Source organism: Temnothorax longispinosus, chromosome 9 (genome assembly GCF_030848805.1).
Source record: "Temnothorax longispinosus isolate EJ_2023e chromosome 9, Tlon_JGU_v1, whole genome shotgun sequence".
NCBI classification, from domain to species: domain Eukaryota; kingdom Metazoa; phylum Arthropoda; class Insecta; order Hymenoptera; family Formicidae; genus Temnothorax; species Temnothorax longispinosus.
The window spans coordinates 17,701,830-17,729,467 of NC_092366.1; the positions used below are offsets into that span (position 1 = coordinate 17,701,830).

The window sequence follows — 27,638 nt, forward strand, 5'->3', positions numbered from 1 at the left end:
TCACGTTCATTTTCGCTGATACGAGCCGGTGATTAGAATCTCGAATCTCAGGGACGACAGAGTGATGAACAAATACAACGGTGTGAGTGTTAAGCTTTTTCGTTTATTGAAAATATCTCTGTAAAACGTGTGTATATTGTGGCCGGGCGAGGTAAGCCGACAATACCGAATCTTCGACAACGAAATGAACGCGGGTAGCAAACGAAGAGATACGGTGAAGACATTGAAAACAATATAGTCGATCGATATTTTTTAGTATCTACATAAGTAAAGGACGAATCAACGATGCATTCGCTTACTATTTAATCTTATTATTAATTATATTATGTATAACAAAGCGGTAACAACTTGTTAATTGTAACTATTATGATAATAATCATTTACTTTATATAATTACAATAATATAATGTGTAAGGATCGTTAACTAATCGATAACAAACGAATCGTATCCCCCTCCTCCTTTTTTTTTCTTCTCTTCTTATTCTTCCTTCTCTCCCTCATCGTATCCTCGTTTCATCGCGTCCTCCTTTCGCTTTCCCGTTTTGACCCAATGTCGATCGTTAGCGTAAATCGTTTTATTATTTTTTTTTTCGCTCACTCCCCCCCTCTTTTTTGTATTAATTATTTAACAACAGTTTTTTATCCTCTTATTATATTTGCTCTTTAATTTAATAATCGTAGTAAACATAGTAATTATTTATAATATTGTGCAAATAACCCATATATTTATATTTATATTTATATATATATATATTTCCTTTTTTGTTATTTATTCTGTTAATAAAAGTGTAAGTAATGAATGTCATATTCTCAACGGAGGAGCTTCTCTGTGTTTTTTCTCGTTTTCGCGCGTGTCTCGTCTTGCGTGCGAGCGCGACCGCGTGCCGCACGACACGCGCGAGCGCGTATTACACACACACACACTCACACACACATACCCACACACACACGTACCGCAGATTTGTTTGTCTTTAATGGACGATCCTTCGCGCATTTTTTTTCTTTTTTTTTTCATTAAATATTTCGACAGCTAGCTTCTTCGTTAAAATTGGATTCTTAGCACGTTTCTACCTAGCTTTTGAGGACCCATGGCAGTTGCTTGTTCATTTATACTGGCCGACAGGCTCCGTAGCTTGACACTTTACAATGCTTTATAGCCCAGCGCTCTAGGATTTTTGTTTCGTATTTAATTAATTAATTATTTTTTTATTTCATTAATATCATTATTTATTATCTCACGACGTAGGATTAATGATTCGAGAATATCGAGACACTACAAAGCCATTTTTCTTGCTATCCGTTTAAGAAAATTTTCGTGCATTTACGATTAGTTAACTTAGTTTCTCTTTTATACATGCATAACGGCAGTATCGTTCTCGGAGAAAGTACGTTAAACCTCGTCTTACCTCGCTTAACGAAGGAAAGCCCTATTATTTTTTGTTTGTTTGTTATATCTTACAGCCGTCGTCGCGCAAAAGCTGATATATCTTTAATGTACATTTTGGAAAAGATTAACGAAAGTCAACGAAGCACACCACGCACACTCTTCCATTCCCCTCCCCCTTTGTGACATCGCCTTCATTGTTATTGTCATCGTCGTCGTCGTCGTCGTCGTCGTAATCGTCGTCGTTATCATCGTTGTCTTCGTCACTGTCTTTATTCTTGTCACCAATCTCGTCGTTGCAACGTATTGATCAAACAAACTCGTTTTTATCTCATATATATGAAACTTCTCCCTCCCCCCCCTCCTCCCCGCGATATTGCCAATCGATTCTCAAGTAACCCTCGCGAGACACGTATACAAAAGAACGCCGAAAAGACTGCCTTCTAAAAAAAAGATTGTCAACTGAATAGAGAATGGGCGCGTTCAGCAGACCAAGCCGCTCAGTAGCAGTTGAACGTGCGTAGCTCTTACTTTTAGAACCAACCAATCAACGTAGAATGTTGATAAGACGAACTCAACAGTTGTGTCTGCTGAACGCGGCCAATATAAAAAATATCTCGATAAAAAATCGGAGGGAAATTGATATCTGAATTACTTTGTACAATGTGGATGCGCGATATGACATATAATTAATCAATTTAGTCCTTTATCGAAAAGTGAGAGAGCATTTTTAAAAATTCTTGGAAATGTTTGCGCGCTTTTCGACATTTGGGCGCTATCTTCGACGAGTATTATCTCATCTTTCATAAAACAGTCCTCTCTCGCGGTCCTCTTCAATTCGATATCACGGACGAAACGTTAATCGACACACGTTGCGATCGAATTATTGGGGAAGTCGTGATTGAATGCGCGGCGTCTAACATTCCATCCGTCGACGAATCGGTCGACATTACTTCTGCCCAAAGCGGATTTACGGCGGTCTGCATTTCGAGATTGTCTCAGAAAAAGTCCTTCAAAGTGAACGCATTGCATAACCGATTGTTCGCCAGTACCTAATTGTCCACGGTACGCTTGACGATCCGAACAAATCTCTGCGATCTTTTGAATCTCAAAATCACAGGTGTCTACGACATCATTTTATGATCACGATAATTATGCAAACTGGGGTTCCATGAAACGTTCCAACGGCCCGATTATTCGCGGGTGAGTCAGCGTCGAATACGCGTCGCGATAGATCTATCGTGGATGATGAAGCAAAGCGCGCAGAAATAGAAGATGCCTCTACTCCTCTCGTCGTTGCTCGGCGTGATTCATTTTTTTTCCCGCCCCCTCACTTTGGATGATTCATTCAAGACGATCGTGAAAAGCGAAAACCGCCTTGCAAATTCGCCTCTACCGGCGCGTCTCTCCGTCGCGCGCCTCCATCGGGGAAGGACGATGCACTCGCGATGCTAATCGCCAAGGAGGCGTTTCCGGAGATCGCGACCGCGTTCGTTCAGCTGGAGCTGTCCGTCGCCTGTCCCGTATAAATCTACATCCCGGAACACGTGCACAAACGTCGATTAAACGCCCAGCGTAAAGTTTCGCGAGATATTATGTACGTTATTAAACGTTTCATTAACGTTATTTGGAAAAAAACACGTTAGTTTAACCGAGATTACATCTGCCTTTTTCCGTTTCTGTCTCTAGAAACGACAGTTGGAATCGCTGGGAAGGGAGTTAAACGTACGTTTATTTTGACCAACGCGCAACGTCTACCGGCTCCGATGTAGATTTGTACGCGACATACCCTCGCGTCACTCTTTACCGTCTCTTACGTAAATACAGTTGCTCACGTTCGACGAATGTAGTATCGAAAATATATATTATTACGAGTACAAGCGATTTGATTATTATCGAATTATTTGCACATATTACAACACGGGAAACGGGAAGGGAGGCCAAACGGAAGAGGAAGCAAGGTAAGGGCCTCGAAGGTACGGGACAATAAGCCGGACGGACCATCGGATATTTTCGTGGTACTTCGATATATAAGAACGATCGACGGTTATCCAGCAAGGTTTTTGTCTGGGATTTTTTTTTTAATGCGTCATCTTCGTCGTCGTCGTCCGTCGTGCGTTTCCAAGACGCCGCGATTCCGAGGGACAACGTCGATGGCGCGAAACCCGGTCGATCGGTCGCGCGACGCGATCCCGATCCCGGGTGCTCGGAAACCGGAGGGGAAGGCCGGCGATATACGAAACGCAACGGAGAACGATGATCGTCTCCGAACGAGAACGAGATGCGGGCACGCAGCTGCGCGCATACGCACGCATCGTGCCGTCGAAGGGCTATTTTTACAGATGCGCGATATAAAAACTACTTCCCTCCGACCGTTCCTCCAACGCGAAGCGAAAGCAACGTTAACGCGGCGAAACGCAATCTTTAAAAGATTAAAAGCGACAAATGTGTCTCGAGAAAATTCAGAATTGACGACGTGTGCCCTTCGTGCCGTTTGCATTATGTTTTACTTTTCCACGGATAGACTTCTTGGAGTTGAACGTTTAATTTTAGCGGCGCGTCTTGAAGCGATTTCAGATTCAGAGTCTCGGACTCGCCGGTGTGAAATCGTCGGACAAAACCGCGACGAGATTCGTGAATTTGCAGTTATAATAGGTATACGTAGAAAAGCTACGAGGACATTATAATGTCGGACAAAACTCTCCTAGAAGCTTCGTCAAAGCGAGAATTCGACGTCGATAGGATAGGGTGAATTATTTGTACAATAATTTCCAAATGGTGCTCATCCGGTTCGTCGTTTGTGAAGGTAGCGAACGTCTTTCTCTGACGCGTTATTTTCGAAACATTTTGTGTCATCTGCAACGACATCTCTGCGCTTCGATGTTCTAGTCGTCGTTGTTGTCAGTTGTCATCGTCGTCGCAATGGTCATTAATCATTATTACTGTTATTAGCACTGTCACTGTCATTAGTGGCTGCGTTCAGTAGATCCAACAGTCGGTTTGAATAGCAATCGAATCTGATTGACGGAGAGAGAGAACAGCATAAGCAAGAACATGAGATAGAAATATAAAAATATGTTCATGACGATTTATACATTTTATTTTTATCTCACCGAGAAACGCATATAAATTTAAAAGCATAAATATACCACATATTCTATAAAATCAATCATTAAATGTCTAATTTTGTAGATCAAAAGCTAATTTAAAAAATGGGTATATTTTATATGTATTCCCATTTGTATATTCGTGTTCCTACCCGTAGCTCGATTATGCTAGCCGTGCAGCGAGACACAAACTCACGACGATGTCATCCTAACGAATCCTCTGTCCTCAGTGCGTTCCGCTCGTAAATCCACCAATCACATTCAATTGCATCAAGACTGTTACATCACCGTGACAACGTTTGCTGAACACGGCCTTTGTTCTCGTTATCAGGTCCGTCGCTGTCCTCATCCTTAAAGGCCTCTGCCGAGCGAGTTACGAGGCTCGTCGCTCGCGTTCTCGACCAGCGAGAAAACATTCTCTCCCTCATCATCTCTCTCTCTCTTTCTCTTTCTCTCCGAATTTCAGCGATCGTTACCCTCCCACACGTCGACTTCCTGTCGACGAGCATAGCCGCCTCTTAAGTGCTGGCAACAGCACACGCCGGCTTCCTCGTCGTTGCCCATCTCGACCCGCCGCGTCCCTTTCCTACGCGGATCGCGGATGCAGACGTAGAAAAATAACGATCGCGCAATCCGCACTGAATATACATACACGCATACATATATATATTATATATCTCTCTCTTTTGTTTTTGTTTTATCTCGCCGCCTACTTAAGTTAAGCTTACGCCGCCGCGTGACTGCGATAACGCTCTCTTTAATTCGTTATACTTACGACGACGAATGTTCACTCGTGCGTGCGTGCGTGCATGCGTGCGAGGCGAGACGCGCTCACGTAAAACCGTCCTCCGACCGACATTTTAGGGGAAACGATAGCCAGCGTCCGAAGAAAAATGCAGCATTCGAGAGTGAAACGCTTGAAAATCAGCAATTTTATTCGAGCGACTAATAAAATGTCAAAGGAAGAAAGACGCGGGCGCTCTGCTCGTCTCATCCTGCACGTACAACATCTGTCCCTCTCTCTATATATATATATACACTATGTAACATATCTCTTACGAACATGGCCGTTTGCAAAGTCAGCAATGTCGTCATCGTCGTCACGCGTTATAATAAAACTCTGATGCTCCGTGTATAAATTGTTTAACACACGTTCAAAATTTGCTTTGGTGATCTGTAGGTGTAGGTTGCGCGGAGGCCAAATGATTGGTACTCGCTTCGTGGCGGAATCACGACGACGACTGCGGGAGTAACGACCACGGTAGAAAGAATACACGATGTATCAGCATGTCCTAACGAAGTTAAGAAAATTTGGCGCGAGACGCTCGGTATATAAGCGAGGGAGAATTGTTTTCGTGATCAGGACGGACGTTTCTCCCCTTGGGAGAGCCGCCCCTAAGAGTTTTTAAAGAAATGGACCTCCGAATACGTATTCTTTCCATCGTAGTAACCGTCGATCGAGATAAACGATCGCCGACGATCATCGAGGACGCATCGCGAAACTTTGACAGACACGAGCGCGATTAAGTCGACGTGGATCTGTACGCGATTCCGCGCGAAGTCTTGTGCGTAAACCCGTCTAATTCTGCGTTTATTGACATCCGCCGGCGCGGCGCGTTAAAAATATCTCGATACCGAGAAACAAGAAGCGAAGGATACGCTCGCTTTCGCGGGGAACAAAGCGACGGCTTCGAGCGAATGCGCGCGATGACGATCCCGAGGGATCGTCGAGAATGGTTATTTAATGATGCGATATCGCACGGGAAACCGAAGTCAGATTGCTTAAGATTGCTGTTATTCAAAAGGCACAACGTAGGGTTTTCTCATTGTCCAATTAGCGAGAATGCTGTACGATCCAATTTTTTTCCTCATATATATATATACAGAAGGCTCTTTCTACGCGAAAGCCTCCCTTTCTGTAACATTTTTCCTGTGTTGTTTCAGGCTTTTGAAGATACGCGACTTCAGAATTCGAAGTGAAACACCCTCGCTACTGAAAGAGCAATATATATTTTGGAGCGACCAAACTATTTTACATAACAGTAAGTATCTCTTTGTAATTAAAAACTTCGCCAGCTGAATCGGGCGAATAAAATTCGCGCTCCGTACTGTGCATCATATACACAATATATATATATATATATATAATAATTACAATATAATAATAATTACAACTCTATTTAAAGTATCAATGTGTTGCGAGATTTGCGACGTGAGACGGGTTTACGCGCGCGGCGATCGATTGCGATTATTCGAATAACGATACACTAGAATGTATTAATTCATTTATTCCGAAGCGCGTTTTATACTACGTCGTGTAAGACTGCGTGTAAGTTTTGCAAATGTGTAAATATCTAGCTGATGATGAATCTGCGGAATCGCGCCCTTCCCCCTCTCCGACCCCTTCAGCCCGTTCATCGAGAACATTAAAAGGCGTCGCCTCTTTCTCTCTTTTTTCTTCATTATTACTTTTTTTTTTTTTAATTGCCAATACGCACGTTTCTTGTGTTTAATTGCGATAGAGGATCGCGACGCGGAAGGGTCGAAAGGGAAGTGTGGGAAGGACGGCGAAAGAGCGGAGGCACAGACAGGCAAGTAGATAGAGATAAATAGGCAAGTCCGCGAAAGAAGAATCCGAAGAGAAGAAAAAGGAACGACGGTACAATGAATCCCCTCCATCGGGATACAAAAGTTTCGCACACATGGCAAACGTGATCGTAAAAAAGCCAAAAACGCGGCAGGGAGACGCGGACTCGTCGCCGACGTGAGTCGATATTAACCCCGGGATGTGTTTCGCGCGGGGTTGGAGGAGTATCTCACAGCGAATATCATTGGGGGAGGTCACATTCGCGTCGCGTGAAGCGACCGGTACTTGCGTACCTGGTAGCCCGCGGGCCCCTTTGGGACCGATGAGAAGAAACGGGGGCTGGAAGGGGCGGGAGAGAAGGTTGTGGAAACAAAGCGGCACGATCAAGCGTTCGCGCACCGTTCAGCGAGAGATGCAAGCCGAGCGAATGTAGTAGCTACTACCCGCGCATACATTTTTATTTCACGAGAGAATGAGTCCTTTTTCCGCCTGCGAACTTTCTTTCGCTCGTTTACTTCGTCGTTAATCGAAAGTGATAATCGTCATCGGCATCGTCATTGTCATCATTGTCCTTTCGGGCCTGTATTCCCTTCGATCCTACCATTTTACGTATCGCGATTACATATCGTTCTCCAAGCGAATGTCGCCGCGACAGGGCTCGACGACGGCACCCGAGGCGTCGCGCGGGCGGGTAGGCGAGTACTGCTGTAAAACGGTGTAAAAAATCCAAACGGCGGATATAGAGATTCGCGAGATTGAGCTAACGTGATACAAGATGGTGTAGACAAGAGGTCACGCTGCCTGATCTGCTCGCGCGTCGCCCCGACGCGCGAATCGCCGTCGATACTGTCACTACAATCGAACGACGAGGAACAGAGGCGAAAAGATCTCGCGAGATCTCGGGTACTCTTGCCCCGCGTCGCAACGTTACGCTCTCGCGAGTCTCGGTGTGGGGAAGTCGGCTCGGAGAGGACGTCGCGACGCTTCGGCCTCCGCGTTGTTCCTCTTCGTCTTCGTCTCAGCCTCTCTTCTTCCTTCTTCTCGAGTTCCAAGTCCGCGCAGCGCTCTCGCGCCTCTTCCTGTCGATCCGGACGGCACAACAAATAAAATCCGATCTTCGAAAGCCGAAAGTATTCGGCAATCGGCGAGAAACGGCACGCACACCTCCGGTTCCAAAATCGATGAATCTCATCATCACAGTTTCCTTGTGTACCTCGTACGGACGCTCGTCTCTAACTAGCGACGTGTCTCTCTCTCTCTCTTTCTCTCTCTCTCTCCTTCTCTCTCCCAACGGTCGTGGCTCGTTAAAAGTCGATTTAAAGGCAACTCGTTGGAGGAATGTTATTTTATACAACTATAAGGCTGTCAATGGAGAGCACACGCGAGGTCACTACTCCGCGCGAGCAGTGCGAACGGCTAATGGTGAGTGATCATCGTCGTCGACGATGCTGCTGCTGCTGCTGCTACTGCTGCTCCTGCTCCTGCTGCGGCTGCTGCGGAGGAGCGATTTGCGGCGCACGGACGGCGGCGGTGGCGGCGATAGCGACGATGGTAGCTGCTGCGGCGGCGGCGGCGACGACGACGATGGCGATCAGACGTCCGCGGTTCTCGAAGTGATGCTCAGCGATCGGCTATGTATAACGACGCGGTGACCGTTCTTGGTGACGTAGCCGTCGCTCTCGACGAGCACCTTGGTCTGCCGGACACAGAGGTCGATGTCCGGATCGTCGCTCTCCTCGCTCGGCCCGCCAAGACGCTGCTGCTTGTGCTTCCGCCAGGCGTGCTGTATTAGACGGGCGCAGTACTCCTCGCGTTGCCGCCACAGGGTGGACGAGACCGGCTCGTAGCCGACCTCGTCGGGCCGGGCCTTGACCTCTTCGATTTCGACCGGATCTTCGATCGGATTGCCTTTCCGTGCGAAAAAGTCCTTGGTGAGGGCATCGAGGATATCCACGCAAAACATAAGGTCTCCCTTACATATGGGGATATCCATCGACACAATCTTATATTTGTTGGGCTTATGTATCTGCAACGGGGGCTCCAATACGTCCAAGAAGTCCGACAATTGGTCGTATCTGATGTATTGCGTGCCGTCCGGATCGAACTGCTGCCAAATCTCGTAGTACATATCGTAGTCGTCGTCCGTCAGACCCTCCTGCACGTCCTCGGTGGCTTGCGAGTAATTCTCGAGGATCACGGCGATGTACATGTTGATGACGATCAGGAAACTGATGACGAGATACGAGAGCAGGTAAGCGATCCCGATCGTCGAGGATCCGCAGTTGCCCGGATAGCCGATCTCGTTGTTCGGCTCCTGGCAGTCCTCCTCGTTTATTATACCGTCGAGAACACCGTCCCAACCGGCCGAGGTTGACATCTGTCAATACATAATTATAATTAATGATATGTCGAAGACAGGATTTTCAGTAATACTTAAAAAAGATAAATCCTTGCCTGCGCCTTCAATCTTTAAAAATATACATATATTAAGTGTATGCATGTGTTCTATTTTAATATCAACGTAACATATGATTTTCATCATTAAGATTTTACAAAAGCCGTAAAGAAATATAATTCAAGATATGATATAAAGTAATAGCAGTAGTAAAGTAATAGTAAACATATAACATTTCTATAAAAGCGAAAAATTAAGATTGATATAGCTTAGTTACCTGAAATAGCAGTATCATTGACTGCCCGAATGTCTTGAAATTGTACACGTCGTCCAGTCCGCTCTTGTCTTTGACGTGCATGAAGAAAGACATGCCGAATATCGCGAAGATAAACATCACCAAAAACAGCAGTAGGCAAATGTTGAAGAGGGCTGGCAACGACATCGCCAGGGCGAAGAGAAGGGTTCGGATACCCTTGGCACCTTTCACGAGTCGAAGCACACGACCGACTTTTGCCACTCTCACTACACGAAGCAAAGTCGGCGACACGAAATATTTCTCGATAATGTCGCTGAGCACCAGACCTGTCGGAATAAAAATTTACATTTCAGCAAACTCGAGGTCCTTCGAGCTCAAATTAACATCAAGGACAAAGCGAGGGTGATATCACTTATGGTGCATTAATGATATAATTCATCCATAATTCATGAAATTCTCGTGCATCGTTGAGCTAACGGGTTCGAGATCATGCGTCTGGATCATCTAATTATGTAACTATTGTTAACTAGTGTGACTAGTAGAGGGTGCGATTCCGAAAGATAGGACTTGAAATAAACGTTTCTATAAAAATTTCTTTTTCTTTCAAGCTATTTGCATCATACGAAAAATCATATGTGAAAGTCATATCTTTCTTTTCAATAAAAAGAATATATAAATTCTCCCGCGAGATACAAACGTTCATATTTGACACTCTGTGTTATTCACTCCAAGAAAATGTGTGTGTTATAATGCTTGGAAAATAGATTATTAAAAGATTCATGCGCGTTCTAAGAACATGGATACTAGATTCTTTCGGCTGGAAATTTCACAAAATCATAGAAAGCGAAAATAATTGAAATATATAAGCTCTTTCTATCATATATAATCTAATTAAAATTATGCGGTGCTTTATGAAAGATAAATTTAAAGATATTAAAAATTTCTCTCACTACTGTGTCATTTGAAAGTAGAGATGTTCTATAAATCGATCTATATATTCTGATAAGAAGCGAAAAATCCTAAAATCTATTTTATACAGACCCGATCTTACCCGACACACTTTGATTTAATAATTGTTGCAACATCGATTAATGTGCCGAATGGCTCATGCAAAGCGTCACGTCACGATAGTTATTTATTCTGATTTCAGTTTCTTCGATATTAACTATAATCGTTAATTCTGAAAAAAATTCTACATTGTACCACTTTTAATGCAATTCTCATTTAAGTTACAACACGAAGTAACGCTGAGCACGGCAATTCGACTCTGGACACCAAACAACATCTTGGTAGGCCACGAATAAGGTTGTGACAGGACAGGTTTGACACGGTGGGAAATAAATTCAACATCAATGTAAGGCTACGTAACGTAATGATATCCATCAGTCGTTGAGACACGAGCGAAACGTTAGACCTGTCCGCTTGATCGAGAAAAGAGATTCTGCGTGCATAAAAAAGTATAGCGGAGAAACAAGACAGCGTGGCATGCCGATTTGTTCTCGCTCGTGAGATATACTGGTCTAAAAAGTGTACTAAAGAGGCGAAGAGATATATCGTTATCGAGCAGCGAGAAGGGAAGCTAACAGGCCCGCCACTTTTTCACATTTCGCTCTCGTTTCGCTCGGGTCATACGACTAAAGCAACCATTACGTTACATTACCTAATATTGACAATATAACAACAACAAAATCAAAGAGGTTCCATGGCTCCTTGAAATAGTGGTAGCGAAGAGCGAAGATCTTCATGAGACACTCGCTGGTGAATATCACAATGAATATCATGTTGAGATAATCCAGAACGTTGCTGAACGTTGCGCTCTGCTGATAATGGTCCATTGTCATCGTGAGCATGTTCAGCCCGATGAACAGCATGATTATCATATCGAACTTTTTGTCCGTCACTATTTCAAACACTATTCCCTGTGGCCGCCACTGCGAACAGTCGAAAAATCCATTATGCCGATTTATACGTGACTCGAAATTTTTCTTACACGACGTTAACCGTTTAACAGAGATATTGTAAGCGAAGTAGTTAAGCGTTTAACTTGATAGAAAAATATTTTCTTATTACTTTATTCTATTATGTATATATATCGAAATAATTAATAATGTCGCGCATAAAGTTCGCACTTAAAATATATTATTTTATATTTACAGTACAAGGGTGATTTTATTTGCTGCATTTTATTTTGCTGCTCGTTTAAATTTATCATTAAATTTATTATATTATAGACTATATAGAGAACAGAATCTCTCAATCGACAAATTAATTATTTACAATAAATTTTTAACTGTCGCACATAAATTAAACGTCGCTCGCTACGTTTTACGGAGAATTTGATTTCGTTCTTGAATTATTGAAATCTAAAATTTCACTCTTGCTTATATCAGATCTCAGGATTTAAAAATTTAGATTAAAGTAATATCGATAGATATTCTTTGAATAAATATTAAATGTAGTAATTCTTTTTGAACGATATAGTTAAAACCATAGTTAAACCATAGTAAAACGATAGTTAAAACCAACCGCGTCCAAAGTTTTTAGTTAAAAAGGGATTAAACAATTCGCGGACGCGCGCGGAGTTAAATTTTACTATCAACATACATCAAATTGCAAAGTATATCCATATCAGAATTCAAGTAACAAATCCATTAAGTTTTCAAAACGCTCTCATCGTGCGGAATTAATCATTGGATAATACTAATTTTAGTCGGATGATGTTAACGAGTTTACAAAACGAAGCGCGAAATACGTCTCGATAATCTAATGGTCAATTCGTCGAAAAGTAATGTGAAACGCAAAGAATAAAATATTCGGTACATGGTACATGGTATATTTCATTTTATAACGTTTTTATAAAGTTGGAGATTTCGTAGCGTCAACCGTCGACATCGGCTCGCGACCTTCGAATTTGTTTACGTCGGGGTACGCCGCCCCTACCCGCGCCGCGCCGTGCCTACGCAAGGCCGGAGCGCTCGGCGCTCGCATTCGCGCTCCAACACTCGAGCAGGCGGGTAGCGGCGTAGCGGCGTAGCGGCGTCGTTGGCGTCCCGCGACCCGCGTACGTCACATTATTTCTCGAAACGCGACCACGGTAGGTACGAAGCTCCAAACGCGATTCTCTACAAATGCTTAAAGAATATATAATATCAATCGCGCGATCATGTAATTCCTACGATTAACGAGAACGCTGACGCATATCCAGCCGACGTGACGGCTTGGTATTTGTTATCGAAGGAGATATTCGCGCGATTCGTTCATTTGGAGCAAGTATCGAGGCGACGGCGGACGGGAATAGTAAATTATCATCGTTTCGTAGTAATACTTGCGGGCGATAGCGATAGTTATTTCTGTAACGATGTTTCGAGTCGAATACGTTTCGCATCGTACGTTGAATTTTACGTCGCTTTGAATATAATTTGCCTATCAAGAGATAGCACGGGGATATATGTATACGAATCGAGACGAGATAATGAAAAGCCGCGATACGTGATACATCGATTATTTATTACTAATGCGCGTGTTAAGATTTGTGCGTTCAGAACATATCGCCCGTGAATTCGTGAATTTCGTTCGCATATTTTTTGGACGATTGATCGCGTTTCGATTCGCCATTAAGTGACTCGCGACGTGGGCGACGTGCGATACCCCAAAGTTGCCAACTTCACTTTCGAACTTATCGATCGATCATTCACGAATCGCCACAGCTACGTAATGGAGCTACGTCTCAGAGTCGAGCGACGACACGACGCGACGCATTTAATCAGTAAACGTAACTTTGATTAATCCTGTATCTAATATTTATTAACTACGTATCGGTAAGCTCGTAATATGTATCGGTAGTTTCGTCACACCGCGTATCTCGCGAGATTTATTCATTCGAATTCGGTCACGCGAGCAACCGACAAAGCAGCGTCGCGGTCGGCGTCAACCGTCACGGATATTCGTTTCAGATTTGAAGTCGCGAGTTTATTCACTCATGTTATAATTATAATACATAAGCGAAGTAAGTAATCGTCCTGAAATGGCTGAAATGCGATCGTGCGCTACGTATCATTCAAGGCGCGAAAAATTTGGCGTGCAGCAGGTGTATCGTCGCCGCGGCTAGTGGCGCCTGAAGTTGGCCGTGCGATCTTCGAATTCGTTTTGCCGTTTGGGGTACGCCATTACGTTGATTCGCGAGACGTTGCGGGTGCCGCGAGCCGAGACTGCCGAGTGGATCGTAGTTCTCTTGTTCTCTTGTCTAGTTCCCGCGCTATTGTTCTCTTCTCGCTCTCGCGTTATTCTCGCCGTCAGAATGTAACAAGTAAAAGTGCGCGTCACGCGCGATTAGCGTCGGGAGTGCCGGTGCCGTGTAAGTATCACGCGATTATCGTGATTAGAGTTCGCGCGGTCGTAATTATCGTGTGACCGGAATCCGCAATACCGGAATCTGAGAGGAGGAGGAGGCCTAGGAGGCATCGGGCAACGGCGCAGCGACCACGAGGTGAGTAATTTATCATTTTTATATATTTTTTCGGGATTAATCCTTCTTTTGATGTCTCTTTAAAAATTACAAGATTTTTAAGTTATTTTAAATTATATGGGGGGGGGGGGGGGTTCGCGTAATAATTCCGAAAGTTTGTTTTATATTTAACTTAAATATTAATTATATATATTATATATTATTTCGAGCGTTCTATAATTTGGATATTTTATATTTTACAGATCAACAACTGCAACTTGCCGTTTGGGACACACCATTACGTTAATTTGCGAGGCATTGCGGGTGCCGTGCGGGTCTTAATTCCGCGCTATTGTTTTCGTCTCGCGTTATTCTCGCCGTCAGAACCCCGTCGAAACAAAGTAACAAAGTGCGTGTCGTGCGCGATTAGCGTCGGGAGTGTCGTGTAAAGTGTCGCGCGATTATCGTGATTGACTTATTCGCGATCACGCATAGTAGAACTCGCGCCCTGTGTGTCGTGTCGAAAGGAAGGAGAACACGTTGACAGAAGCTGAGAGGAGGAGGAGGCTTGGGAGGCATCGGGCGACGGCGGAGCAATCCTGAGGTGAGTAATGTAACATTTATTTATCATTTATTATTCTTACGAAATTAATCAGCTACGTGACGCGACGACCGAATGGCGCATTTTATCTATCGTTTTGTAAAATAATAGAAAATATTTTTTTTATGTCAAGAGAGACTTTTTTATAAGTAAATAGATATGAAAACTTTTTTTAACATTCGTAATCGTTTGAATTATTTGTAAAGAATTACAAATTTGATTTTTTAAATTAAATTTTTAGTCTGTATTTAAAAAGATTTTTCGGCGATTAATGATTTTCTGAAATATTTTACTGACGAACGAATTTAATCCACGAAATCATTATTTTTTGAAATATTAATTTTTTGAAATATTAATTATTTCGGAAGTTCTATAATTTGGATATATTTGCATTTTACAGATGAACTTCTGTACTACAACTCCGCTGCTGCGCATCGTGTGTCGGTGAGTGCTAAATCATTTTTTTTATCTTGTGGCAATGAATTTATGAAAATTACCAGATTTATGCATAAAAATATCTGGAAATAACCAAAGAATTTAGAATGTTTTCTCAATTTTTTTCTCATGGCAAATTTTTATATATTAATATTGATAATGATAATGAATTTTATATTTTATTTTCTATTTTAATAAAAGTTTGATAATTGTGTGCTTGGATGTATATGTATGTTTCATTATCTACTGTAACATCTAAAACAGAAATTAAAAACTGATGTTAATTAAAATATAGATAAATTTAATATGTCATAGATTCATTGCCTTAAAATGAATGGGCTAGGATAAATTAATGTAAATATTTAACCCTGCACTATGTGTAGTATGTAATAACTGGCCGTTAAATTATTGGACAGTTTTATGCGTGCAAAAATGCACATATACGGAACTGATGAAGCAGATCTTATTATCTATGCAGCACTGATCGGTAAACTTGTACATTTTATGCATTATGAAAGAGTTTTACAAAAAATACACAAATCTTGTAAAATTTATAGAACATTCAAACACGCAAATATAAATAAAAACAGATTTAAAATAACAGAAATGTATTTATTAAGAAAAAATAAAGAATAATAGAATAATCTTTTTCAAATTAAAAATTGTCTTCTCTACTAAATATTTAGTAAAGTAAAGTAAAATCTAGCATTATCATCACGCGATACTTGACGCGATTAAATATCTTTGTATAGTCAAATAAATTTTTAAGATAAGAAATTGTTAATTCTCTGAATAAGTTAGATTCTCGATTTCCTTTCCTTTGTTTCTTTCCTAAATTTTTTGTAAATTAAAATCTGAGATATGAATTTGAGAAGCATGAATCCTGATCTCTTTCGCCTATATTTTTTCAGGGTTAAATATTATATAAAATGATGCAAAAAGACAATGCTTGGAAATTTTTTAATATGCGCATGTCATTTTAAGTGAAAGACATGAAATATTTGATGGTTATATATCTCTTTACTTAATAAAAAATACGCCATAACGATTATTATCTCCATTTAATTTTCTAATATTTTTCAATTTTATCTTAATTTTTCATAGCCCATTCATATGTATTGACAAATTGACTTTATATCACTTGAAACAAAGTCAAGTGAGATGTGAAATCCAATAAATATTTTTCTGTATAAATTATCCAGCAAAATTTACGTGAGTACAATTTCTATATGCGTTATAGAAGCTCCTGATATTATTATTTAGCAAAAACAAATACAGATTTTATATATAATTAATTATGAGTTATTTTTTCGGGTGGGAAATTTATTTACCTAAATTAACTAAATTATTGTAAGTTTATCAACATGTTTTAGTAGAAAAAATGTTAGGGAAATAATTAGATATGAATAATTGGTCTTGATCACTTTCACATTGCCGATGATTCAAACTCAAAATTCGATATTTGAATAAGTGATCGATATAATGTTGTGACACACATTTATATTAAGATGTTTTAAAAGATGTAAGAGACTTGGCATAAAAGAGAAAAATGTGCCTTGTTATATATGGTATATTATCTTTATTATTTGTATAACTTACCCTCGGACGAGGAATGGCTTTTAGAGGCTTCTTATTGCCCATTTTTTTCATGGCATTGTAATATTTCTTCTGATCTTCCGTCATGAACATCTCGAGGGATCCGCCGGCTTTCTTCTTTTGCTCGTTAAAGTTGTCGATGATAACTCCGATAAACAGGTTGAGAGTAAAAAACGATCCAAATATAATGAAAAATACGAAATAGAAATACATGTAAATGTTCGTCTCGCGAATCGGTTGTTTATTGAGCTGTAAACGATTAAATGACGTGTTACGATATGTACGTTACGATAAAAAGTAGGAATTGTAGGGCCGCCGTACTCACCTCTCTAGAGTCGATCGCGTCGTTCATGATTTGGATCCATCCTTTGAAAGTCGCCACTTGAAATAGGCACAGATACGCTTTCCCGACGTGGTCGAAATTCATCGGTGAATTTTCCCACGTGTAATTCTCGGTATTGCAAGCGTTACGATCCGGTATTATCTCGTAGCTGAGTGTCGTCTTGTTCGCGTCGACACACTGTTACGGAAATAAAATTGTACAATACGATGTGTTTTACTTTTTTGGAAAGAATAATAAGTACTTATCTTCTGAAAAATCAATTATCAATTTCTATTCGCATATTTTTAAAAAATATGTTTACCTTAAAATATTTGCCAGCGAACAGCTGCACCCCCATGATAGCGAATATAAGCCAGAAAATAAGGCATACCAGCAATACGTTGAAGATGGATGGAATGGCTTGGACCAAGGCATTGACGACTACCTATGAGAGACGAAATTTGATTAGACGCGATATCAGACTCGTAACATTTCGCTAAGAATTTCTGCGTCTATGCGTTTATATATGCGATTGTGTCACGCGCTATACGCATAATGTGCTCGTGTTAGGACTAAAAACGCGAAAACTTATTTATCCCATAAAAATAAATCTGATATAACTGTCTTATATTTCTGGTAGAAAAATTATATGTATAGGCTCAGTCTAAAGAGATTTATAATTTTTAAAAAGTGTCCATAATTTTAAATTTTTAAATAAATTTAGAAATAAAATATTATTCTATTAATACTTAAACGAATAACGCGATTTCCTTACTAGATACATATAAAAATTTTCTCATAAAATAATATTCGCTCGAAATTTAATATTGCTTATATAATATACATATTTATTTAATAATTGCAAACAGAATAATAAAAATTTGTGTAATCACGAATAATATTTATTTATACGTTGCGTTCTTCTGTGCATTAGCTTAATTTTGTGCGTAATACTTTGGGTCTACAAGCGCTTTTGAGCAAGTAGTCCTGATCGTTCGAATTAAAATATAACGTATGATTATTATTATAAGCAAATGTCTACAAATAAATTAAAATTTGAATATAGAGGAATATTTTCCGGTTCTCGATTTACATACACACTAAAAGATTCTTATCACACTGAAAAATAACATTTGTTATTAAATAATTTTCTTACTTTAATAATGCACGAATTATATACGCATTATATAAGCAGTAGTTTAAATATATATTTCATTAGTGTGTATGTAATTTAAGTGGGAAGTTACAACTAATATAATTGATTAAATGTTATTATGACTTTGATTGATCATGGATCAGTGATGATACGCGCATCGTGTAATTTTATATCTACAAATTTCATACTCAGGTGTACTAAAGAAAGTAGCCATAGGCAAGCTCAACATGTAAAGCAAGCGCAAGTTGCAGCACGAACGAAAAGCACTGACGAAAGCAAACAAGCAAGCATTCGGACTTCACGTCTACTAAGCAATCCAGTTGCAAATGCTACGTCTAAGCAATTTATATACAGAATATCCCACAAAAAGTATGTATACGAGTAGCGCGGGCTCTCATTTAGGCATATATTAATAAGCATACATTAATAAGCAAGCCAAATTATGCAGCTTATACATTATTCGATAAAAAGACCTTATCTTTTTAATTTCGAGGAATAATTACTAATTTAATGACGAGAACAGGACGATCCATAACCACTAAATATCTTGGATAAAAAATTTCTATTAGGAATCTAGCCTCTTTTTTCTTTTTTTTTTTAATTTAGTGCTTTTTCTCCTCTCTCAGGACATTCGGTATATAATATTTGAAAATGAAGAGGAGTAACTTAGAATTCTAGATAACTTACGCGATCCGCGTGATTAATATGTTTCCCAGAATTACTTTCGCAAAACGCGAATTATTTATGAAACAGTTTCTCTTTTCTATTTACGCACGAATACGAATTAGAGGTCCTGGGAAACATATAAATCTTGTAAATTCAGAAACAATCGATCCTGCTACCTTCGTGGTCTCGTGCAAAAGCAAAATGTAAGAAATAAAATACTGAGCGCTCCGAGGAGCGGTTTGCAGCGAGCTACTGTAAAGTAGAAGAAGTGTCAGGGCGTGGGCATGACAGTAATTACTACAACCCAGTGTCTCAGCGACCTTGTGTTGCGAGTATGTGATATATAAGTATGAAGGAGTATCTGAGGAGATTCGTATTCGTCGCGATTATTACAAAGTCGTGAGCCTTCACTACACGTTACGAGAGATGAGTCAAGTATCCCATTGTGTACTCATATCGCACATTCGACCGTAAATTTTACTGTTCATGACAGAAATAACATTAATTTACAATGTACGATATACATGTGTGTATCGGATAAATATATTCCAAAATTCGGTTATTTAATCCTAAATGCGATATGAATAGAGATTTATGTGGCTAGTAGTTTTGTGTGTGTATGTATGTCGAGCTTCTAGAAGACTATCCGTATAAGACTATCACACGCACTATTATTAAGCTCGTGATTTACAATGTCGGATATACGCGATGCTCCACTTCGATCTTCGCGTTCAAATGCACTTTTCTAAATATCTTACGTATAGACATTTTCTCGCGAAGATAAGATGGTACAACTCGTGTATCAATGACAATGTACAGATGAAATAAGCGCGTGTTTCTATATGGTGCGTGTCTTTTCGATTAGTGTAGTGTTGATCAATTATGGACGAATTATCTACGCGCTGCTTCACGCATTCGCATTTCTAAGCTCTGCCGTGCATTCGCGACTGCCTCTATTTTAGCATGTTCCCGTGCAACAGGAAGAGATATAATATTGAGTTTCTGTCGATTCCAGACTACCGATCTTGTTTTTCAAGAGTCAATATCGCCAAATGTCAGATTTATATATCTTTGAATTGTAACAGTTTTTATATGAAATAATTTTTTACATAAAAGCTTACATTCTACCAAGATAATCTCTTGATAGGATACCTTATACATTTGCATTTGCATTATATATACAATTATTTATAAAAGTATCGATTCTATATAAATCATACACGAAGAAACATTCAAAAATAGAATTAGAATTAAATACAGTAACACATATTTGAAGAATCAATTAATATTTAGTTCATATATATTAAGAAATATGGAGATAATAGATTTTTTTTCTCGATCTACACTAAAATGTTAATTGACAACGATGCAGGCTCTTGATAAACGTAGTCGGTCGAATTTCGTGGGAGAAAAAGGGAAACGATGATGATTTTCGAGTCCATATAATCTGGGAATTGTTCCTAGTGCGAGAATTGAATCAGATAATGTGTACATATCGATATCGTTTATATGAGAGAAAAAAATGATGGCAATATAATCTAATAATTTAGAAACGATTATAGATAAAGATCCATTCGTAATAGTCGATAGTTTGATGAGCTGAGGTAACGCATCATGAGAAAAAAAATTACATAGATTTGATTAACAACTTTTTTCAATATATTCAAGAACATGATGTTATAAATTTTCCCTTAATTCGTATGAAATGTAACATGTTTCTAAATTTTATTTTTAAATTTTGCAAAAAACATAAATCAAATGATTATTTCAAAATTGCGTATCAATTTTAAATAAAAAATCATAATTTAATATTAACTCTACTAGGGTATATTTTCTACAATTATTCCATATTAAAAAAAAAATTGTATCTTTTCCATAATATTTAATAACTTTTCTATGATGTAATAGTTTGCTATATATTTTATACTTAAAATAAATAAGCTCAAGTAAAATAAAATTCGTTTATGACGATTATAAGCAGATATTTGTATAAAGAAACGTTCTTCCTGCATCCCCTCGATATAAAAGATGATCAATTTTCAAAAGAGAATTATAAAATTAGGAAACACTGTTATACTCCCCGGTATTGAAGGGATTAAACATAGGGGGATCGATTCTGCCGTCTTCTCCACGGCAGACGTAGAGCAAGCAACAAGGTCTGCTGAGACGGTGGGCTACATACCCGCATCCCCTGCATTCTAGACATCGCCCTGAGCGGCCTTAGGGCCCTTAGGGTCCGCATAGTTTTGAAGGCTTGAATCCCGCCAGCGCCACAGAGCGACGCTACGAAGTTAATGAGCGATACCTGCGAGCGAGAAACGAGAGCGAATCACAGCGAAAGGTAGACAGATGTGTGAGGGATAGACTTGATCAATTCCGACGATTCACGGACGTTGGAATAAGGTCGGGACGAAGAAAGAGGAGAGGGAAGGAAATCAAAGACAGGCGAGATCGACGTATTACTGCGTTCCTTCAACTCCTCGACGGATTAAGACATTTGGATATCTGTACAAAGACGAAATTCGAGGGGCTGTCGATCTGTGGAGAGCCTCGATATTTCTCTATCTATAGATATATATATGTATATACTCATATGTACATTATTGTATTACTCTTCTATAAGTACCGTCACTTCCGAGGATTCGTGCAAAAAGAGGGAGCGTATCGGTTGCTCAATAGACAATTAATGCAATTTTGCGAAAACAATCTTCTCTTGCACTTTTACATCTCATTTCCCGATGTTCAAGCGTCTGATATTGACAAGGAAATTATTTTGGATAGGCAGTTTTGAAAGTTTACGTAAAAATTAATTCAAGAATAATTTTTAGATAGCAAAATTTAAATAATATATGCGTTTAGAAAGCACCGATAATCAAAGCAATATTTGATAGCAATATTTAAATTATTATGAAATATATCTATAAAAATCTGAAACCTCTAGATAATAATTAACGTAAACTAAAATGATTTGTTAGATTCGAGAGTCGTAGAAAAGATTTCGGTAACGGTACTTACAGAGTAGAAGACACATTACATTAATACGACAATTATATAAACAAGGGAGATAGAGGCAATAGATTCCAGGTACGACACATAGCAATTAACAATAATCAGGAGATATACATAACTGTGTGTATGTGCATATATATTTTTACATGTGTACGTGGAGAGACTACGATACATATGTAGTCATATATAGACACACACACACGCAATCAGAAACAGAGATAGATAGAACGACAAACAGCTCGGTAGGGATTATCGTTATACGAGCAAGTACTATCGGCTGCATCCTGAAACAGACGAAAAGGTTTGTCATACTTGCGATCGCGACGCATCACACGAGTCCCAATTTAATTTAATTTATACGCGAAAGATATACGTCATACCATAATCAAGATTATATCAATTAAGACGAGGAAATTAGCTCACGTCTCAATTATTTGTCAACGAAAGGAAAAATATATTCGTGATGAGACGTCGCGACGCTCTAAGAAAGATCTTGATAAACATATTACATATTGCGCGTGTAGATGCACGTAACATCACACGCGCGCACACCCACACACACACACACATACGTACGAGGAAGTTTTTACACTACACAAAAAGCATATTTATATAATATATATGTATATATATATCATGTATAGATATTCGGTACTTTGCACAACGATCATGGTATCAAAAGACTGTTAAAAAAGGCGTACATAGGCGACTTTAGCTAGTAATATACGACAATGACTCCAGGTATCAGTGCAGACACCAAGTAGAGACGCCAGTGTATCTCTGCACATCGGTATAAGCACACCATAGTACACCATAATACACCGTAATACAAGCTACCCTCGCCGTAGCTGTTCTTCACGCTTAGCCTCTTAAGATTCGTTTTTCATCTCGTTCCCATTTACCACAACGGATATTTCAAAAGCCGAAGCTTCGTACCGCGTCCAACGGATCGATATCGTACTCTATCTAAATCGTTGAATCCACAGTCGATCGAACCGAAATAGATCCAGCTGGTTTTAACGAATCGCTGATTTTCGCTTTGACTCCGCATTCAATATTAATAAACAGAATTACTTCTTTTCTAGTTGCTTTTATGCGAGAATTTTTAGATTGGAGAGAAAAGAAATGTTTTAAAAATATAACTTTTAGAAAATTACAAAAATATAAACAAATATGTTTGATAAAAGTCGGTTTTTGTAAAGAGAAGTTGATACATGTGTATACAAGAAATACAGAAATATCTGGCATCAGCAGGAATAAATAATTTTTCTTATTAATATCGCTATCGGCGCATGAGTCAATGCTTAAATCTTGGATTCTGTAAAACGACTTCGACACGTCTCGATTCGTTCCCGATCACGACATTGTCACTACTTTAAAAGGAAGAAAGAGAGACAGAGAGAAAGGAACAATCCATGCATGACCGGCAGTCCCTCGTCAATCGGAGGTCCGCGCGGCGGACAAATTAAACGTGCTGTCATGATAACGTGATCGATCCGTTAGCTCCGTACGATCCATCAAACGTCGTTGCGATAACAGGCCGAATCACAGGCTTTCTTTGCATTATTGTTCGCTTAAGTCCTCGTCGACCGATGACTTACTCTCATGCCCTCCCACCGTGAGACTGCTCGTAAAGGCCTCAAGGCCCTCAGTGTTCTCATGGAACGGAAGGCCGGGATGTCAGCTGCGCCAGCCCAGATAGCGCCCAAGTTGATCAGTGATAGCTAGTTTCATCAAATATTTATCAGACGGGACATAATATGCGTCAGTTCTTACAATAATACTTAATGACGATCGTTTAAGAGAAATCCACCGGACGCTCGGCTCCCACATTGCTTCGCACGTCGGCATTAGTTGTTCAAGGATTGAAAGAGGAGAAAGAAAAAGAAAGCGGGGAGAGATAAAATGTAAGAACGAGAGAGATCTTCCCTTTACGCGTATAGTCTTCGGAAAAAAGTCATCCGTGCATCGACTCTGATTTTATCTAGAGAATATTAAATTGTATATCATCAAATATACTTAATCTTTATCCATGAGTATCTTAATTCCCGTTATCGAAACACGGATGGACACGCTTTTCTGCAAATTCGTGTTGATGACTTCGGTTTATTTTCAAGATTAGGTGACGTGCCACCGGTTACCGACTGCTACGACGCGGACGTGTGTTACGATTCTTCGAAGCGACGTAAATTTACAAACGACGCGAAAACAATACGGCGAGTAATTGATCCACGTACGAAGTCATTTGAGAACGACAAGATCCTCTCGTGAATTACTTGTCAAGTGTGCAATCGAACATTTATTTCATTTTTATTTCATACGCTCAAATCATCATTGAAATGTCAGACAGAGTTATTATCTTTCGCAGCGCTCAATTGCACACGTTGTACTAAATCAAACATTTCTAATAATCGGATTGAAATATTGGAAAGACAGAAAGAAATATGTGACTTACCATGACGATGATAAAATCGAGCCAGCACCAGGCGTTCGTGAAATACTTCTTAAATCCTAGAGCCAGCCACTTGATCAACATCTCGAGAAAGAAGATCACAGTAAATATTCGGTCCATGTAATACAATACGTCCTGCAGAACAGGTCGATATTGAAGATGAACGTCCTCCAAAGCCTGTAAGCCATCCGATTTCGCTCGTTCGATTACTTCCTCGATATATATTTTGGGTATATAAAAGGATTAATTAACAATCTTACCAAGGCCAAGCTACTTAGAAGGATCATAGTGATGACGGCAGTCTCGAAATATTTGTTCTCGATCAGCCGGAAGGTCTTGAATCTCAGGTTTGCCCAGCCTTGCCAAAACGGAGCGTCGTCGTCGCCGGCCAGAAATGGAAACTTTTTGTAGCAATTTTCTGGACAGCAATCGGCCGGGTAATCCGATTGAAGAGGATCCTCATCCGCGATTATTATGTCGACCTCTGGTATATCCCCTTCTTCCCCCTCTTCACACTCGTCTTCTAGTTCTGGATAGAAGTAGTTCCACTATTAACTTGAAACGTTCGATAATAAAAGTCTCTCTAATCTGCGATCGCTATTGCTGTCAGTCCTACCTTCCTCCTGTTCCAAATCTTCTTTGCTCGCATCTTTCTTCTCTTCGCCGTTCGATAACGAATCCATGCTGCCTTTATGACTCTCGTCCTTAAATGCGCGATTTTTGTGACTACCATACGATTTGTTACTGTTAAAAGGATATTCGAGTAAGGTACGCTCTTAATGATATTACCTGAAATAGGTGAGCATTTTATAAAAAGCCTAACCGACCTGATAGTGTCGTCTTCGTTCTGATTAATATAATCATTGTCCAATCTATAATCGTGGTGGTTTATTGAATTCGCGATAACCTTCGTATTGTTCATGCACAGCTTGCCCCTCTTCAGTTTGTTCTTCAGATCTCCTTTGGAATCAAATTCGATATATTAATCACTATTCAGTATTATTTTTCGAAGTGTAATTAATAATGAAACATACATATCTTTAAATCTTTAACAAAAAAATCGAATAAGATTCTTACATTTTTATAATTTACTTTTTATCTTTTAATTAATTATTGTAAAGAAAATTTACAATCTTTTGCAACAGTTTTTAAAAAATGATTGTAAATAAATAATTTTTTATTGCGGTTTCATGTGTCAATGTGCCAAATATGTAATTTGGCACATTGTGCTATACCTCTTTCAGCTAAAGACGCTAACTGTACAATACGGGTTATTATTATTATTATAATTATGGACAAAGAATTGTACTTTTGTTGTTTCCGATACGCTTACCATGAATGGTAAATTCCATCCCATCGCCAATGGCAACTTCAAGCTGATTAAGCTCTTTGGCGCTCTTCTTGTCTCTGTATGCGTCCAATTCTCCATCTGCAAGATCTAGGTCCTCATCGCGATCAATCCCATCTGCACAATCATATAAAATCTCTAACCCGCCCTTATTAGGAAATTCGTATCGGAAAACAAATCGGAACGCGCTGGAAATTATACGAAATGCTGTACATACAGATAAAAATCTGTTCGCTGTATATACAGGCCCATCTCATACACACACGTGCGCGATTGTTTTCCGTCGCAATTCCCAACACGTCGAATTGAGGAATCAGATCAAATTAGTAACATGATCATGTTGTTTGCATGCAATCGTATATGGTGTCATTTATGTCCAGTGATATCACCAGTGACCCGATCCGGTTCGAGACACGGTGTCAACGATTTACAATGTAGATGCTTTGTGCATGATACTTGCTGCATAGACACACACTTGATATTAATTTTACTAATGGTGGTTGTGAAACAGCTAAACTCATTGGAATAAACATCCAAATTGCTCTATTATCACCTGAATATAGCAAGTTTTAAGGATACGTGAAAGATATTTAAAAATTGCTTGCATAATTCAACATTTGTTAAAAAGATTTTGTGGAGAATATGTTTGTATATGTGTGTATTTAAAAAACTACAATTTGTATGCTTCCATTTTTATACTAAATCGAACGAAAAATTAATTAACCGAAAAATTTTAATCAGGAAAATTTACAGCGGTTTGCTATGAGCAGAAATGCAGCACGCATCATGCGGTTTCTTATGTACATGTATGTGTCTATTTTGCTTAATGGCAAATTCGCATCTTGGACGAACTTCATCACCATCGAAGTTACGTAGTAAAATGCGTTCCCAAAGTAAAATGCATAGCAACGTATAACTGCCAGGCAGCTAATCAGCGAAACAAAACTTAATTTGCGCTTAATCCCACCGTGCATTAAATACATCGAACTATTCAGTTCTGCCTTATTTTCGAAATAATTTTACTGAATCAAAAATATGATTAAATTCGAATCTGGGCTAATTGTAATTAATTAGGAAAAGAGAGTTTATTATTCGTAGTAAATTATAAATGAAATTACATTATAATGCAGTACGACGATTTTGATAGAGCATAATAGCGAACTAAGTAAAATTTATCGAGTCTGCATAATAAATCGAATGTACCAGTCGACGTATATATGCTTTACGAGTTTTAGAATTGATAGCAAATCTTGTTAGAAAAACGATAAATCAATGAAAAAGTCTAAAACGATGTAAAAATAAACAAATGCTGTTTAAAAGTAATTTTGAACAACAAAAGATACGAAATATCAGATCTGTCGTCCGCTCTGTTCGTCGTTGTAATTCATAGCTCGTCATTACGCGTAATAATCTATTTACTGTTATTTACGGTCGCCGACTGGCACCAGCAAAACGTGTGAAAGAAGTGTAAAGCAAAAACTGAAAGACAGTGCCACGAACTACACAGCGCACACAGCAAGCGATCTGATTGGATATAAACCTTCTTTCCAACTGTTGGACGGTCCCTCACCTGGCGCCTGATCGGATATCTGATTGGTGAGTTTGGCTCGCATCAACTTAGCAAAAGCAAGGATATTTCGCTTGATCCACTTAATGAAACGCGCTATTCGGTCGATCGCCTCCGCGATCTTGTTCGTGTCGTTGTCCGCAGTCGGGGCCGATAGATTCGATGAGCCGAAATTGCTGAGCAACAGAGCTAAGAAGAGATTCAGGACCTATTTCGTGGAAACATAACATGATTAATCTTGGCAAACGGAATAATTTAATACAAATTTGCGGTGTTTTGCAATTGCTTTCAACGTATAAAATAATAAAGATAA

The 27,638-nt window shown here is 39.5% G+C and overlaps 1 protein-coding gene across 15 annotated transcripts in view; it reads right to left on the reverse strand.

Moving 5' to 3' along the window:
• Positions 1-83: 83 nt before the first annotated feature.
• The window catches only part of Para (sodium voltage-gated channel paralytic), a 48,908-nt gene continuing 21,353 nt past the window's right edge, over positions 84-27,638 (reverse strand). For 7 of the 15 annotated variants that reach the window (XM_071789470.1, XM_071789469.1, XM_071789464.1 and 4 more), the window contains 13 exons: positions 27,299-27,533; positions 25,744-25,875; positions 25,238-25,370; positions 25,027-25,154; positions 24,671-24,939; positions 24,414-24,587; positions 21,132-21,254; positions 17,450-17,572; positions 17,131-17,325; positions 16,809-17,054; positions 11,390-11,660; positions 9,751-10,055; positions 84-9,455 (listed from right to left, as the gene is read on the reverse strand). In XM_071789470.1, the coding sequence (XP_071645571.1) occupies positions 8,670-9,455; positions 9,751-10,055; positions 11,390-11,660; positions 16,809-17,054; positions 17,131-17,325; positions 17,450-17,572; positions 21,132-21,254; positions 24,414-24,587; positions 24,671-24,939; positions 25,027-25,154; positions 25,238-25,370; positions 25,744-25,875; positions 27,299-27,533 (3,120 nt within the window). In that variant the 3' untranslated portion in view covers positions 84-8,669. Of the gene's footprint in view, positions 9,456-9,750; positions 10,056-11,389; positions 11,661-16,808; positions 17,055-17,130; positions 17,326-17,449; positions 17,573-21,131; positions 21,255-23,559; positions 23,683-24,413; positions 24,588-24,670; positions 24,940-25,026; positions 25,155-25,237; positions 25,371-25,743; positions 25,876-27,298; positions 27,534-27,638 lie in introns of all 15 variants that reach the window. The other 8 variants (XM_071789473.1, XM_071789474.1, XM_071789475.1 and 5 more) reach the window with 3 other exon arrangements.